This window comes from Siniperca chuatsi, linkage group LG18 (genome assembly GCF_020085105.1).
Source record: "Siniperca chuatsi isolate FFG_IHB_CAS linkage group LG18, ASM2008510v1, whole genome shotgun sequence".
Classification (NCBI taxonomy): Eukaryota; Metazoa; Chordata; class Actinopteri; order Centrarchiformes; family Sinipercidae; genus Siniperca; species Siniperca chuatsi.
This window is the reverse complement of record NC_058059.1, coordinates 13,802,378-13,816,939: the sequence shown is the minus strand read 5'-3', so window position 1 is coordinate 13,816,939 and position 14,562 is coordinate 13,802,378. Positions and strand designations below refer to the sequence as shown.

At 41.6% G+C, this 14,562-nt stretch overlaps 2 protein-coding genes across 7 annotated transcripts in view; one reads left to right on the top strand and one right to left on the bottom strand.

The window, feature by feature from the left end:
* On the top strand, positions 1 to 4,482 carry trim69 (tripartite motif containing 69). Its single transcript, XM_044173668.1, has 6 exons — positions 1 to 808; positions 1,283 to 1,378; positions 1,690 to 1,923; positions 2,610 to 2,632; positions 2,725 to 2,840; positions 2,984 to 4,482. Exons 1-6 carry the CDS (start codon positions 173 to 175, stop codon positions 3,526 to 3,528), a joined length of 1,650 nt encoding a protein of 549 aa, XP_044029603.1. The 5' UTR covers positions 1 to 172; the 3' UTR covers positions 3,529 to 4,482.
* Positions 4,441 to 14,562, bottom strand: part of LOC122865346 (bone morphogenetic protein 1-like) — an 18,375-nt gene continuing 8,253 nt past the window's right edge. For 5 of the 6 annotated variants that reach the window (XM_044173647.1, XM_044173648.1, XM_044173646.1 and 2 more), the window contains 16 exons: positions 13,467 to 13,645; positions 13,256 to 13,361; positions 11,953 to 12,077; positions 11,611 to 11,726; positions 10,518 to 10,620; positions 10,243 to 10,359; positions 9,963 to 10,108; positions 9,501 to 9,696; positions 9,289 to 9,414; positions 8,214 to 8,377; positions 7,843 to 8,023; positions 7,052 to 7,177; positions 6,471 to 6,598; positions 6,161 to 6,374; positions 5,703 to 5,953; positions 4,441 to 5,614 (listed from right to left, as the gene is read on the bottom strand). In XM_044173647.1, the coding sequence (XP_044029582.1) occupies positions 5,480 to 5,614; positions 5,703 to 5,953; positions 6,161 to 6,374; positions 6,471 to 6,598; positions 7,052 to 7,177; positions 7,843 to 8,023; positions 8,214 to 8,377; positions 9,289 to 9,414; positions 9,501 to 9,696; positions 9,963 to 10,108; positions 10,243 to 10,359; positions 10,518 to 10,620; positions 11,611 to 11,726; positions 11,953 to 12,077; positions 13,256 to 13,361; positions 13,467 to 13,645 (2,413 nt within the window). In that variant the 3' untranslated portion in view covers positions 4,441 to 5,479. The remainder of the gene's footprint in view (positions 5,615 to 5,702; positions 5,954 to 6,160; positions 6,375 to 6,470; positions 6,599 to 7,051; positions 7,178 to 7,842; positions 8,024 to 8,213; positions 8,378 to 9,288; positions 9,415 to 9,500; positions 9,697 to 9,962; positions 10,109 to 10,242; positions 10,360 to 10,517; positions 10,621 to 11,610; positions 11,727 to 11,952; positions 12,078 to 13,255; positions 13,362 to 13,466; positions 13,646 to 14,562) is intronic. The other variant, XM_044173645.1, reaches the window with a different exon arrangement.

Here is a 14,562-nt window from a genome sequence, read left to right as displayed (position 1 = left end):
CTATCTGTTGAGGATGTGAGAGGCTGTGGCTGCTTCTGCACCACCCCCTTCATTTCCCCACAATCAACAGGAAGACTTGAGGCCAAAGAGAGCGGCCACACTCTGCAGGAGAAGAAGGACGTAGAGGTCCAGTTGTACAGTAAGAACAAAGGAAAACAATCAAAGCAAAGGAATGAGCAAGAATCAGAAAGAAGTAAAGAAAATCCAGTCAGTTTATCTGCAGAACTTGGAAAAACTAAACCAGGGGATAAAGCCAGACAAGAAAAGTTGGAAACCAAAGGAAGGAGACTTTGCTGTGCAAACAGCCATGGAAAAGCTGCGACAGCCTCCCATAGCTGGAAAAGTAACCAAAAGCTCAGCACACAGAATCAGCAGAGATCTTACCTGCTCCATCTGCTTGGATCTTTTCAAGCAGCCAGTGTCCTTGCCCTGTGATCACACCTTCTGCCAGGGATGCATTGAGGGTTACTGGAGCGGTCCCAGGGGCCCCGGGCAGGGAGGCACAGGCTCCTGCCCTCAGTGCAGGAAAGTGTACCCCGGACAAAGCTATAGGCCCAACCGCATCGTTGCCAACATAGTGGAGAGCTACTGTCAGGGTCTGGAGGAGAGCGGGACTGGAGCCCACCTGGCAGATGTTGGGGTGACAGAGAGGGTTCCTGCTCCGGTGCCACGCTGCAGCAGACACAGAGAGGAGCTGAAGCTTTACTGTGAGGAGGACCAGGAGCTGGTGTGTCTGGTGTGTGGTCTCTCCCAGGAGCACAGAAATCACACCATGGTGTGTGTCCAGGAGGCTGAACAGAAGTACAGGGTGAGTTAAGCTTTAAGTGCATGTCAGTAAAGTAAAAGGTTCAGCAGAATGTCAAGATCTTACAAATTACGTGTTAATGAAGTTTTAAAGATTTCTGTTTATTATCATACATAAGATTAAGCATATAGTATGCATATTTTACTTAGCATAGTACATTATATATTGTCATTGTCTTCTGCCTTTAATGGTGGCAACTTACTTTTACTACATCCTATCAAATTTGTCAGTGACATCGCTGCAGGTGATAGTTCAGATAAACTTGATTTTCTTCTCTAAACATTGACTTTGATAGAGTTTCAAAAAAGACCCTTTTTTGAGGATGCAAGTGCTCCTTCTCTAGTACTTTTCTAGAGTTTTTAATCTGTATCTATCTATTGTTTTTGCTCCAAAACAACTAATAAGAGTAGATGTGACATTGTATTTGAAGTGAGAAGCAGGTCAGTGTGCAGTGATGTTGTGTGTCTGTCCCGTCAGGCGTCTCTGAACAGCTCCATGGATTCCCTTAAAGTGGAGCTCAACACAGCGCTACAGTGTGACAGAGAAGCTGAGGATGAGGTTAAAAAGCTTAAGGTGAGAGGGAAATGCTTCCAAAACAATCACTACTGCACTTCTGCACCATTATGAACGCCCAGTTTGACCCATTTAATGTCTTAAAATCCAATTTTACCAGAAAGAAGTGAATATATTGGCCAAACAAATGTAATAATGTCTTTTATTTCCAACACAGATTGAATTGAATTAGGCCTCTTCTTAAGATATAACATTTGTCATGGCATGGATTTTATCCTTCCATCTTTGTCGTCATGCAAACACTGTAATTCTTGAGAAATGTAAAGGCAAGTGCTCCCAGTGATGATGTCCATCATCGTGCACCTACTTAGGAGCACACCGCTGACCTGAAGCAGCGCATTGAAGCCCAGTTCAGCGACCTGCACCAGTTTCTGTACCAGGAGGAGAAGCTGCTGCAGGTGAAGCTGAAGACAGAGGAGCGGAGAGAGCTGATCCGACTGGACGAGCACAAGGCCCTGCTGTGCGTTGAGATCTCTCGTCTGCAGAGAGCTGTCCACGAGATAGAGGACAAGTTGAAAGAGCAGGACCAGTTCACTCTGCTCCGGGTGAGTTCAGCTCATATGTACCTCATACACAATGAATACAGTCCATCTGGAAATTATCAACAGCATGATGAGTCAGCTCTGGAGATGATTAAGGCGAAAAATGCTGAGCTCTTGCTTTCAAACATGTTTTTTGCCACAACTATTTATATCACATTGAAAGAAGAAGAAGTAAAGAGGTAAAAATTGGGGTGAAAGTCATTTTTATACATCATTCTGTCATGTGTCAGACATGTATTTCTGTGCCGAAATGTTAACTAGGCTCCAACATCAACATTCAAGATTTAACTGAGCAGGGTGTGACCAAGTTTGTACACCACTCTTAAAGGCCATGCTGATCATGTTTGCATGTGTTTGAAGAGTAAAGTTTGACATACTGGTAGAAATGTTAACACTTTTGCTACTCTTTTAATAACAAATGACTTGAGCAGTGAGTGCAGACAGGATGTAGGGCAGTGATCTCACTCGTTGATCTGGAGGATAAGGAGTTTAGTTCAGGCACAGGGCCATACTCTGGCTCATGGCTGTGGGACTTTCCCCTGGCCACAGGGAGATCCCACAGGGTGGGATAGCGTGATCTCAGACATTGATGTAATGTGGAAAAAGCTCTCTCCTCTTTCAGATACGACAAAACTAATCGCAAGTCTCTGTCTCTTTTTTCCTGTGTTTATTCCTGTGTCTCATTTCAGAGCATCAAAGTCCTGCTCCAGAGGTGAGTGTGGCAAACGTTTTTGCTATTTTATCCTGGATAGGTTTTGTTTTTATTCTCTCTGTTTACTGTTCTGACTTTGCTTTTGTTGGCAGGCCTTCTCTCAAGTTTGAGAAACCTGCGTTTACACCGCCCAGTCTGTGCGAGGGTCGGTTTGCAGGGCCCCTGCAGTACAGAGTGTGGAAATCCATGAAAGGAAGTATTTATCCAGGTATTTTAAGTGACCTCATCTCCCTTTGCAAATGTAAACTGCAAGAACTGAATTACACAGAAACCAATACCAATCATCTAATCAGCAACATTATCAAAGAATCTCTTAAATCTTTTGTTATTTTATACTTTTTCTGTTTTTAGTTCCAGCAGCCATCACATTTAACTCTAGCACGGCCAACCCTTGGCTCAGCCTGACCTCGTCCCTCACCTGCGTACGCTACCAGACCTTTAACCACACCGTGCAGGACAACCCCTACAGGTTCAACGCTGCCCTGTCACTGCTCGGAAGCCAGGGCTTCACCCACGGACGCCACTACTGGGAGATTGAAGTCTACAGCAGCACAGTCTGGACTGTGGGGGTGGCCCGAGAGTCGGTGCCCAGAAAGGGAGTCATCAAAGCCCTCCCAGCCAACGGCTTCTGGACTCTCTCCCTCTCTTATGGGATACAGTACATGGCCGGCACTTCACCCCCAACCGTCCTGTCCCTGGAGGAGCCACTGGCCAGAATCGGAGTGTACCTGGACTACAAGAGGGGCCTGGTGTCCTTCTACAACGCAGAAAGCATGACACACCTCTACACCTTCAGGGAGACCTTCACCGAGACGCTGTACCCTTACTTCAACTTGGGCTTTCTGGATAAAGTGCATGAAAATGAGCCTCTCAAAGTTTTCTTACCAAAGATTTAAAAAAAACTGTGACAAAAATACAACTGAAAGTGGAACAAAAGAGTAAAACGTTACCAGACAAACATGAAAACATTTATACTTTCTTTTGTACAGAATTAGATAAGACAGTGGATTTCTAAGTGTGCAATGTACATTAGATATTAGAAGTATCTGTTGAATAGATGTATGTAGAGATGTATCTTAAAGGGGCCCTATGGAGTTTTCTTGTAAACAAACAAAGATTATGTTTACACTCAGTGTTACTAACTACACTCTTCTTCTTCCCTGCCTTTGCTGGCACAATGCAGCCTATCTTGGCGTGTTACTGCCACCTGTTGATCAGTGGAATAGTGTGACACCATTGGTAGGACTGTGCGTGCACCCACAAACAAAACAGGGACCCACTCATAGAAAAACAGCTCCATAGTGCCACTAGAGGTCTAAAACTCCACAAGGAACCTTTAAGTAATATTTTTGTAACACATTGTTCAGTTTGTAGATCTACTGCCACACGTTTCATTTCAGAAACTGAAACTGTGCTTCAGTGAAGAATGTGAAAGTGTCTGGTTACCCTACTGTTGTGAGATTAATGCAGTGTGCTATTCTGGTTATTTTAATAATTCAATAATCTTTCTTGTGCATGATACACTAATACATTCAATAAAATAACTTTATCACTATTTTTCTGAAATGTTGAAAAGATTTCCATTATGTTTTAGTTGATTATGTCATATCATACTAATGTTAAGCTTTTTTATTGGTGCTGGTAGCAGAAGGGTGATAAAAGATAGGTCTTTTTCATGTGAACAAGTGGTTACAATTTTGGATATCTACTTTGTACTTGTTGTGCTAGATGCTTTGACTGTACCAAGTGTTTACGCTAACTGATCCGAGGGCTGATGCATGTTAAGTGGCACCCAATATAACACAGAATTATATGAGTAACATTTTAATAAAAGCATTTCTTGAACTTTCTTCCAAAGTTTGCTTTTTCCAGCATAAAAATAAATAGAACATCCTTGTCATTTGATTACATACTGTATATGTTGAAGTATTATTGTCATTGTTTAATAAGAGTAACTGTCCCCATCAAGCGCTCACATGATCCCACCTGAGGCAGAAAGAACAACCCAGGCACCCCTGCCTGGAAAGGAAACCCCCCCGAGGTGCAATCACTTCACCTTAACCAGAGGCTGTATATGCTGCCTTCCTCCTTTTGTTCTTTAAGGTCAGTAGAGAAAATGTTCACTGACAAGCATGTAGTCGGAGATGTAAAGGGGAAATATTGGATGGATCAAAGCATGTGGTGCTAATTGTATCCATTATCTTGCTGTACTGCTGTGTGCTGCAAGAGAATATAACGTACAGGAACTTCAATCAGAGGAAAAGCAGAAAAAATGTGGGGGGAAAAAATGTCACAAGGGAACTCATATATACTACGAGGGACTGTTAATGTACTGCAAGAGAACTCAAAAACTAAAGTACATCAGAGGCAGGTCAGAATAAAACCGATCAGGTCTGATTTCAGGAATAAACTGCGCTTTAAACATATTTGATTGTTTTCGTCCTCCATACTCATTATGTGCATTTGTCCAGTGATATAATACAACAAAGTGCATTACATTCATTAGAAGTGATCGAACTTTCAACCTCAGATATTGTGATTTTAAAAAACAAGGCAAACTATATCACAATATATACATTTTATATCTTATCACAATGCTATGACATAATCAGCTCATTACAGGCTGTGTGACTGAATTTACTGGAAATAATCACTGCCTTTCATCCTACATAGCTATATAATGAGGAAGAGTAAAGATGGCTTCCTCTTTCTAACAGATGTGAATGTAAAGTATGTGGCTTGGTGTTTGTGGTGTCAATCATGCATTTACTGCTCGTCTGGAATGGGTGTGTCCCACCAAATGTTAGGGGTGAAGTCTCCATTTAGGTTTGGGGTAGTTTTAGAGAGTCACTTGCTTGCGTGTAATGTGTCCTGGAACTTTGTACTTGTGTAGCGCACATGAAAGCCTTTTTTATTGATGCTGTCATCTGAGTGAAACTTTAAAACTATGGCGTCCCCGGCTGAGTAGACCTCCTCTGGGGCCTAAAAGATACAGACAAAAAGAAGGCGTTTGAAGATTAATTTAGTTTCAACAGTGTTTACTACACAAGGCCGATATTTTTATCCTTACCCTAGATCCACAGTATCGTCCCAGCCTCGGGGACTTGACGTCAGCTCCGTCATACAGCTCCACGTAATCATACCCACAGTCTGCCTCCTCCTCGATCTCAAACACTTGGAAGATGATCTCCACTCCGTAACCCTTCTCTGCAGAGACCACCCACAGGCAGTCGGAGCCGCCGGGGTAGTTGTTATCTCCAAACTGGGCATGAGAGTAGAGATCTTTTGTCTTGACCTCGGCTTTCAGACTTCCTCCACATTCTGGGAATTCACAACCACAAAATTAGAGGGTCAAAAAGAGGAACTCGTAAAAGTGAGGAAAGAATGCAGCTTTTTAAACACGGCAGAAAACAAACCCATAGTTGAAGTCACATTTTTGGTATTCTATTCGTTCTCCAAAGTACTATTTTACTCATTTTCCAGGCTTTTTAGGAGGTAGAAAAGTTACTTAATTGTTGCTTTGCCCACCTGCTCCGTATGAAGCCTCAAAGCCTCTCTTCTGCACCGAGTTGTCTGAGAAAAAACGCAGGAACATTTTGTTGCCACTGGAGACGACTGGAGAAGGCTTTTTGGTGCCACAGAAGCGACCGAGACTTGGAACACGCACGTCTCGCCCGTCGTAGATCTCCACATGGTCGTAAGCGCACTCCAGATGAGCCTCCATGTCGATCTCGTTGAAAACCTGAGAGACATTTTTAATTGACGTCGATAAGCTTTTCAAGTCTTTAATTTGGGTCATGACATAATGTTTAAATGAGAAAAACATCCATCGGCATACAAGTTTGATACGATGGCCCGGGGTTGTGGACAGAGACCAGGTGCAGGCCTTCTTGCTGGGATATCTATCAGGCCAGTTGGGGCTGCTTATTGTGCCCGACGCACTGTTTACAACATGATCGCAGCCCGCTGAAAAACAAAACAAAATAACATATCAGAACAAAACAATGGAAGCTGCATTACTGAGGGGTCACTTTATTTCCTCTCCTTCAACTTAAGTGTCCTCTGGGGTATTTTTCTTTGAATAGGCATCCATTAAAAGTGAAGGGAAATGAAAGCAAAACTAAATCTTTCCACACTCAAAACACACTGGGGATTTCCCATTTCTGAACCGTTTTCATTGGGACTGTAAGTGGCCATAAGTAGTTCCTCTGAAAACACTGACGTCTGTGGTATTGATGAATTAGTCACAAGACAATCCATGTATATACAAATGTTTTTTTTTTTATTAAAGTAGGATTTATAAAACAAAGAAAAACACTCAAATCAAAATAACACATTTTATCCAACCTTTTTGTAATTTAGGGTGAACTGACCCCTTAAATCAGCCAGATGAGTGGACAGCAGAAACACATACTGTACCTTCCTTGCAGTCGTGCTTATTATCGTGCAGCATGAAGCCGCTGCGGCACTGACAGCTGTAGCTTCCGAAGGTGTTCGCACATTCATGTTGGCAGCCTCCGTTTTCTTTGGAGCACTCATCTATATCTGTCGAAATGTTAAAATAATTTCACTTCAAAAGTCCCTTTGCACAACATGTGAATTTTAGGCCCAGATCTGCTGCGGAGTGCAGGCACAAAGGCTTTCTGTGTGAAACACTGTCAAAACCCACAACCTTGGATCATCTCTTGGGTATATACCTGATGTTACTATTTTTGAAAAGTTATCCCTGTCCACAGAACAAAGCGTGGATTTCTATAGCCATCTGTGCTCTGATTAAAAATAACTAATTTATTTAAGTAGGTATGACATTAAGCACTCTCCATACAATTTATAATTTTCTTGAACAGCATTTTTTTTGCAATGAATCATTCTTCACAATACTTATTAGAAAAAATACAAAAACTAGATTTGACAGTTTAAAATAAGAATGTGAATAGTGCAAAATGTGAAATTATGAGATTTATTTGACTTATATATCCAACATGCTACTAAATTATTAAGTGTAAATATTAACTAAAGTATTAAGTGTAAAATTCAAGAGTCAAACTACACTGCTATCATTCTTGTGTCAGAAACTGCAGACAGCTGCCTGCATTGCTCTTGGAGTAAGGTGGTGATGATGTTTTTGTCTTCTTACTGTACATTACGTAATGCTTCCTCAACATTTCCTTCCTCACTACTTCCTAAATACTTCACTCTTCATGACTTACCAGAGAAGAAGTGAGCCTTGAAGCCTCTCTTGGAGACGGTGTTGTCAGACTTGAACTCAATCCTCATGTTATTGTGTTGGGAGGTGATGACCTCGGGTTTCTCTGCTCCACAGAACTTCCCATGAAGCTTTGAGTCTGAGCTGAACCCGCTGCGCACCTCCACATAATCGTATTTACACACCTGATGGAAAACACTAGAACATTTTACTTACTACTATTTACTATTTACTTACTATGGTAAAAGAAGAATTGGCCTGCAAAGTTATCATGATTTTAGCAGGTAACATCTGATCAAATGTCTGCAGAAAGACTAGGATTTTAACCAGGTAGAGAAACACATCACAAACAAATGCTTTAGGTCATTAACTTGCATCATTTCCTTCCGTCTCAAACACATCAAACACCAGAGTGATGCGATACTGAATGGGCGCCACTAGCTGCCACACGCAATTCTTGTTGGGAGGGTATTCTTTGGGCCACCCGGGGGTGGTGAGGGAGCCATTCAGCTTGGTAATGAACCCGCCACAGGCAGCTGCTGGTGGGAGAGAGCAGTGATTTTAGTGGGTGAGAAAATCACTTACACAACATAAATTACATTACCGATTTGTGTGAATACTTTAACCTGTTCTTTAATCATTTAAACTGCAGAAAAAGACAACCTCTTAATTGACAGGCTGTTAATTACAAAGAAATAAAGTGATAACCAAGTATAATTGATGTAATAGGAAATCGTAGTACTGGAATAAATCAGTACTGACAGCCTGTAAATCAAAAGGTTGCAGAGTAAGTAAGTGTTTATACAGTTTAGATTAATCATATCAGTGCTGTAATGGACTGTCAAGGCTCAAAAAGAGGTTGCAGCAAGGAAGCACTGCCCTCTTGTGGTAGAAGAGAAACTACCAGGCCAACTCACATTAACACATTATAGACTCTGAGCCTATAATGTGGGTGGATGCTGTGGTGGAGGTGTGTCTTATGAAATGCTATATCCACAGCAGCAGTAGTAGCACATGGCAGCTTCTAGGTAAGAGGTGTGGCAGCAGGCATGCAGCAAAAGAGTGAGCAGCTGACAGCTTAAAGGACAAGTTCACATTTTGGGAAATACGCTTATTCGCTTTCTGGCAGAGGGTTAGATGAGAAGAATGATGTCACTCTCATAAATATAGGCTAAATATAAAGCTACGGCCAGTAGGTGGTTAGCTTATCTTAACACAAAGCCTGGAAACAGAGGAGAAACAGGAGCTGATAGATGGATTTTATTACATTTGGACAGAGCCAGGCTAGCTGTTTCCCCCTGTTTCCAGTCTTTAAGCTAAACTAATCTAACTCTTATATGAGATGAGAGAGGTATTGATCTTCTCAATTTACTCTCCGGCAGGCTTAGCTTCACGCTCTGCAGTGGTGGTACTCTAATGTTGGGTGTCAGTGTTAGTGCTCTACACTCACTCTCACAGCTGCGTCTGTCAGCTGCCAGCTCATATCCAGGGTCACAGGCACACCTGTAGCTGCCCAGCGTGTTCAGACACCGCTGCTCGCAGTGACCATTGTCAGGTCTGGAGCACTCGTCCATCTCTGGCAAATGAAAAATCAACAGAATCAGTTCCGAATCAAAAGTTATTTTAACTGCTGCCGGTTTGTTCCTGAAATGACTTCCTGACCTTTAAAAAAGTTGGCTGCAAACCCAGCTTTGTTGACCGATCCATCAGATACAAACTTCAGCCAGAGCTGGTTGGAGCTGCTTTTGAGGTCGTCTGGTTTGTCATAGCCACAGAAACGGCCGAGCAGTGGGCTGCTCTCTGAATTGCCATCCCTCACCTCCACATAGTCGTAGGCACAGCTGTCATGTCTCTCAATCTGCAGTCGAAGCAAGGACAGTTAAGTTTGCAAAGGGACATTACAGCAGATGATAGTGAGGTCTGGGATGTTTTAACATGCCTCTTCTTGCCTTTGAAGGACTGGGCAATTGAAACTAAAATAAAAGCAAACAAAAATTTGGCATAGAACAATAAAAGTGATCATATTAAACTTTAGGCCATTCTCACTGTTCGGCCATTTTTCCTGAAGATATTTTCTCGTTTTTCTTAATATGTAACCAATAACATAAAATAAAAGTGATTTACCTCAAACGACTGAAAGGAGAGGCCAACATCGAAACCCTCTGCAACTGTGATTTTCCACACACACACTTTGTTGGACAGGTAGTCATCGGGATAATTGGGGGACTGGATCTGGCTGCTGTCCCGCTTCACCTCTCCCCCACAGATGGCTGCACAGGAGGTGAGAAGATTCTACCTTCACTTGTCACACTTGTAGAAATGTAAAACCTGGAAAACCTGCTGCAATGGCGAATGTAGCATATGTAAAGTGCATATTAAAATCCATTAATCCTCAGCGTTGTACCTTCATAGACTGCTGAGAAGCCTTTGCCCACCCAGCTGCTGCTGCTTCTGAATTCAATCCACAGTTGACTGTCAGTTGAGATGATTGGATCTGGAAGTGTGTCTCCACAAAAACGTCCTGTCAAAGCACATGAAAAAATAATGACACTGTCAGTAACTGCTTCACAGTGCTTAGTACTGAGTATATAACACAGGTATGTTACTGTATCGATTTAATGACAGGGTTGTGGATGACACTCAGTGGAGAGAGAGAAGGTCGATTCTGAATCAAAGAACCTTTCAGAGGAGCTTTTCTCCAGAACCCGTCTCGGACCTCCACGTGGTCGTACCAACACAAGTGACTCCTGAAGAGGTCCATGGAAGAAAAATTCAGAACAATCTAAGAGACAGAAGACACAGACGGAGGGCAGATTGGTGTGAGAAAAAAATGTTATCAGGATTGAAGATCTATCTAGATTCATGAGAGTTGAAAATGTTCAAGAATGACAACACATTGTTTTCCTCTTTTAGGTCTGAAATGTGACATTTTTCAGTTGAGCTAGCCACATACTGATCACTGAATAATTCCATGTAAGTAATTAATTATTTTTGTTTAAAACTAAAATAAACCCTTTGAGTCAAAAACTCAAAAATATGTTTTTCTTCTTGTTACGACAGTTGGATGTTTGAACTTCACTGTGCAGAATGATGTATGTGCAGAGTTTGACACTAGAGGGCTTTCACGTTCATCTGCTGAAAGTGGAAAGTATCTATACATGTTCAATGAAAATCAGATTTTAAGGGGTGGGCCTACGAGCATGATTTGTGACATCACAAAAAGTTTGGAAGCAAATCCTGGTCCAATTTGCAACTTATACAAGTGTGATGTAGAAACTTGAAGCCGCCAGTGCACAAACAGTGAGAATGGACTTTACAGTGAAGTAGGAGACATCTTGTGTCCAGCAGGAAAACTTTAGAAATGAACAAAATTTGCATATTCATAGATTCTGGAATTTTTAATGAGCTAGAAGTAGATGCCTTTTTGAGGATTTTAATGTGGAAATTATTCTTTTTTTGTGGAAAAAACATATCAGACACACATTATTACAGCAGACTATTTGTATATATGTTTTAATACATGTCTGGAGGGGATCTTTAATTAAAACAATACAAATCTTAATAAGAAAAAACTCACATCAACCTTGAAAATCATTACCATAAATGTAAGGATTTTTTATACAGATCTCTGCATGGGACAATTTCTTTATTATAAAAAATGTGATAGGAGTAAATACTAGCATTCATTAAGTCAGTAACTTGAATAAATTTGGTTAATCGCCTTGCCCTTTTTGAATTAATGCATCCACATATTTATTTGTCAATCACTCACCTTCTCTCCAGGAGTGACAGAAATCCTCCAGACACAGTGAGCGTATGCCGAGTAGCCGTTCGGAAAACCAGGAGAAGAGAAGTTTCCAGCACTCTCCTGCAGGCTGTCCCCACACCCTTTAACAACCACGCACCATAACACACACGGTTAACAATAAAGTCCCAGAATGAACAACAGAGGAGATTTTAAAGTTTTTGTAAACTATCTTGTTTATTTTGTTTTAGCTTTAGTTAGTGCACATAGTGCGTTGAAAATTCTAAAAGTCTAAAAATCGAGGATGTTTTTATTTTATGGATATGATCATTAGGTGATTATATTTTCTACACATATAATGCATCTTACTTGGACACTTGTAGAGTTTGCAGGCTTGTGCGATGTCCCCTTTGCTAAGCCTCGTCCTCTGTCCAATAGGTGGCCTGACTCCATTGACATCATAACGGGGCAAGATTGTATCTAAGGAGACGCCTCTGTTTCACACAAATCACAAACATGAGCAGCTCATTCTCAGAGAAGATCAAAGCATCTAATGATTCAAAAATCAGTTACAGCACATGAAGCCTGATAAGGAAAAACATCTTAACTGATGTGCAGGAAAATGTGGTTTTCAAAAGTTCTCAGATTAGAGTGCAGGATTTCTTTGAGATCTGACTCCTGTTCAACACCTTGATACTTTATTGATTCTGATAATCTCTCACTGGGTTTTGAACTCACTCTTGCACAGTTCCCATGGTGATGCGCCCATGAATGACAGGCATGTGCAAACAGAGCGCTCTGAATGGGGCCTTTCGACGGTGCCAGCCGGCTCAGTGGAGCCCGCTCCTGAATGCCAGAGAAAAAGGCCACTCCAGCCCAAACTGTTCAAACACAAAGCCTGAACTGCCAGGCCTTTATTTAGCTTGGCTTGCCTCCATGACCCAGACCAGCAAAGCGGCGATGGAGGTAAAAAACCAAAGCACAGAGAAAAGCAACGGGGCAACAACATGCACGAGACAGAAATGAAAAGGAGACTAGTGTGAAACCATTTCTGTGACAATAAAGGATCAAATCCCCTGAGGTTGTTTAGCAGAGCTGAATAAAGGGACAAACACCAGGTCAGTGTAGTAGCTCAGCTGATGATGCAGCATGATATTAGTGGCAGTTAGGGAGATTTTTTTCATATGGTTGTGGCTGAATTTGATGCCGGCTTCTCCATATGATCATAAACCTTGTATTAAATACTTTACAAGTAACAAGTAGGAACACTTATCAGTGGAATATGTGGACATTTAAAACTCAAAGTACATTTCAGATATGTAAAAGGAGTTTAGTCACTGATTAAGGATGTCAGAAGCAAGGTAGTGGAGATGATGGCCTGCTTAGAGAAGCAGGCTGGTGCACTGTATGTTGCCAATTCAAATATACAGACGGAGTGAACAGAGTGAATCATCAATGCTCAACAAGTAGGCTCTTGAGCAGGGCATTTAACCAATAATTGCCCCTGAGGAGCTGTTTAATAGCCTGTTAGTGTGAACCAGGGTAGAGATGAAAAAGAGTGCACACTCAGGAAACCTGGAAAATAAAAGTGATGAAATCCTTGCAGTCCCTTTAACACAAAACTAACTTTAGGAAAGAAAATGTGAAGCATAGCAAAGCATCACATGCCAACCTGGAAAATGTATTCCTTGCATAATGCATGATGCTGCCAAAGTCGTATACCTCCCCAAGTGAGTCGACCTCGCCTGGCTCCATCTTCAGGAAGTTATACTCCTGCCCTAGTCATATACAGATAATCAGTAGACTGAATTCAAGAAGAAACATCTGGAGCACACACACGTTTTCACACGTATTCATGTCAACACACCTGCAGTTAACAGTACCTGGTTGGATGTTGTCTCTGATGATGCTTACATGCTCGTCACGGTCCGGACGTGTGTGTTCATGCCAGAAGCCGATCACGTGGCCAAGTTCATGTACCACAATGCCAAACTTGTCACAGTTTTTCCCTATAGAGATGGCCTGAGGGCCGCCACCTCTTCTCCCCACGTAGGAGCAACACCTGCAGGGGGCGACATGTGTGTTTAGGTTCACATCCTGGAGCATCTACAGAGCAAACACTGATACTTTGCTGCCTGTGAATATTAAAAAAGGACCATACCAGTGTGTTTGCAAGTTTTAACTCCTAAACTATAAATCATCTATACTTTTCATTTCTGTTGACCTTTTTAGAAAGCAGGTTTTGCAGTTCTTGGATGTAATTTTCCTACAGCTCTAGGCAGCCATTGACTTATTTCCGTATGCTTTGATAGTCAATTAGCCGACTCTTGAAACTTGAGTTTTGTCATCTGTCACAGTGAACATCAAGTATGCATGAACATGGTAGAAAACATTTGCTTATTTATACATTCAGCTGAGCTACACACTGAGCAACATTAGCATTTGTTTGTGGTTGGCCACCGGATGAATACAAATCAAGTATTCACTCTCCTTTTAGCTCTGTTTTTGGTCTCCACCAACTCCTGAGGGAAATATCAGCCTCATTAAGCTGCTAAATGTTCCTCTATGATCACAGGCTAATTGCTAACTTTGTCTATCAGCTGTTTGGTGCTGGGCAGGAAGCGTATATTAGGTTTGTAGAGCTTGTTTGCTAAAAAAACAGTTGCCTGCTGCGGATGAGAACAGTGAGAGTGAACCAAAAAAGTAAAGTTCACATTACACATGGTCATCTGATCCATTGTTAATATAAAATATTGATTATAGCAACTGTTTAAGCACAGGGTGATATGAGTCTGCTCTGCTCTCATTACATCATGACGATAATGTAACTTTGACAACAATGAATGCAGACTTGATGTCCACTGTGATGGATCACACAACTCAAGCAAGCTTATAGAGCCTGCTAATTGACTTTCACGTCATATAAAAATGAATGGAAATCAATAGATGCCCTGCGCAGTTGGAACAAAATCAACTTAA

What these genes read in the sequence shown, in the direction of transcription:
- trim69 (XM_044173668.1), top strand. Translation starts at nt 173, where the DNA reads ATGAGCAAGAATCAGAAAGAAGTAAAGAAAATCCAGTCAGTTTATCTG. An exon ending in ATCAAAGTCCTGCTCCAGAG is followed by an intron (nt 2,633 to 2,724) that starts GTGAGTGTGGCA and finishes TTTTGTTGGCAG; the next exon opens with GCCTTCTCTCAAGTTTGAGA. An exon ending in GAAAGGAAGTATTTATCCAG is followed by an intron (nt 2,841 to 2,983) that starts GTATTTTAAGTG and finishes TTCTGTTTTTAG; the next exon opens with TTCCAGCAGCCATCACATTT.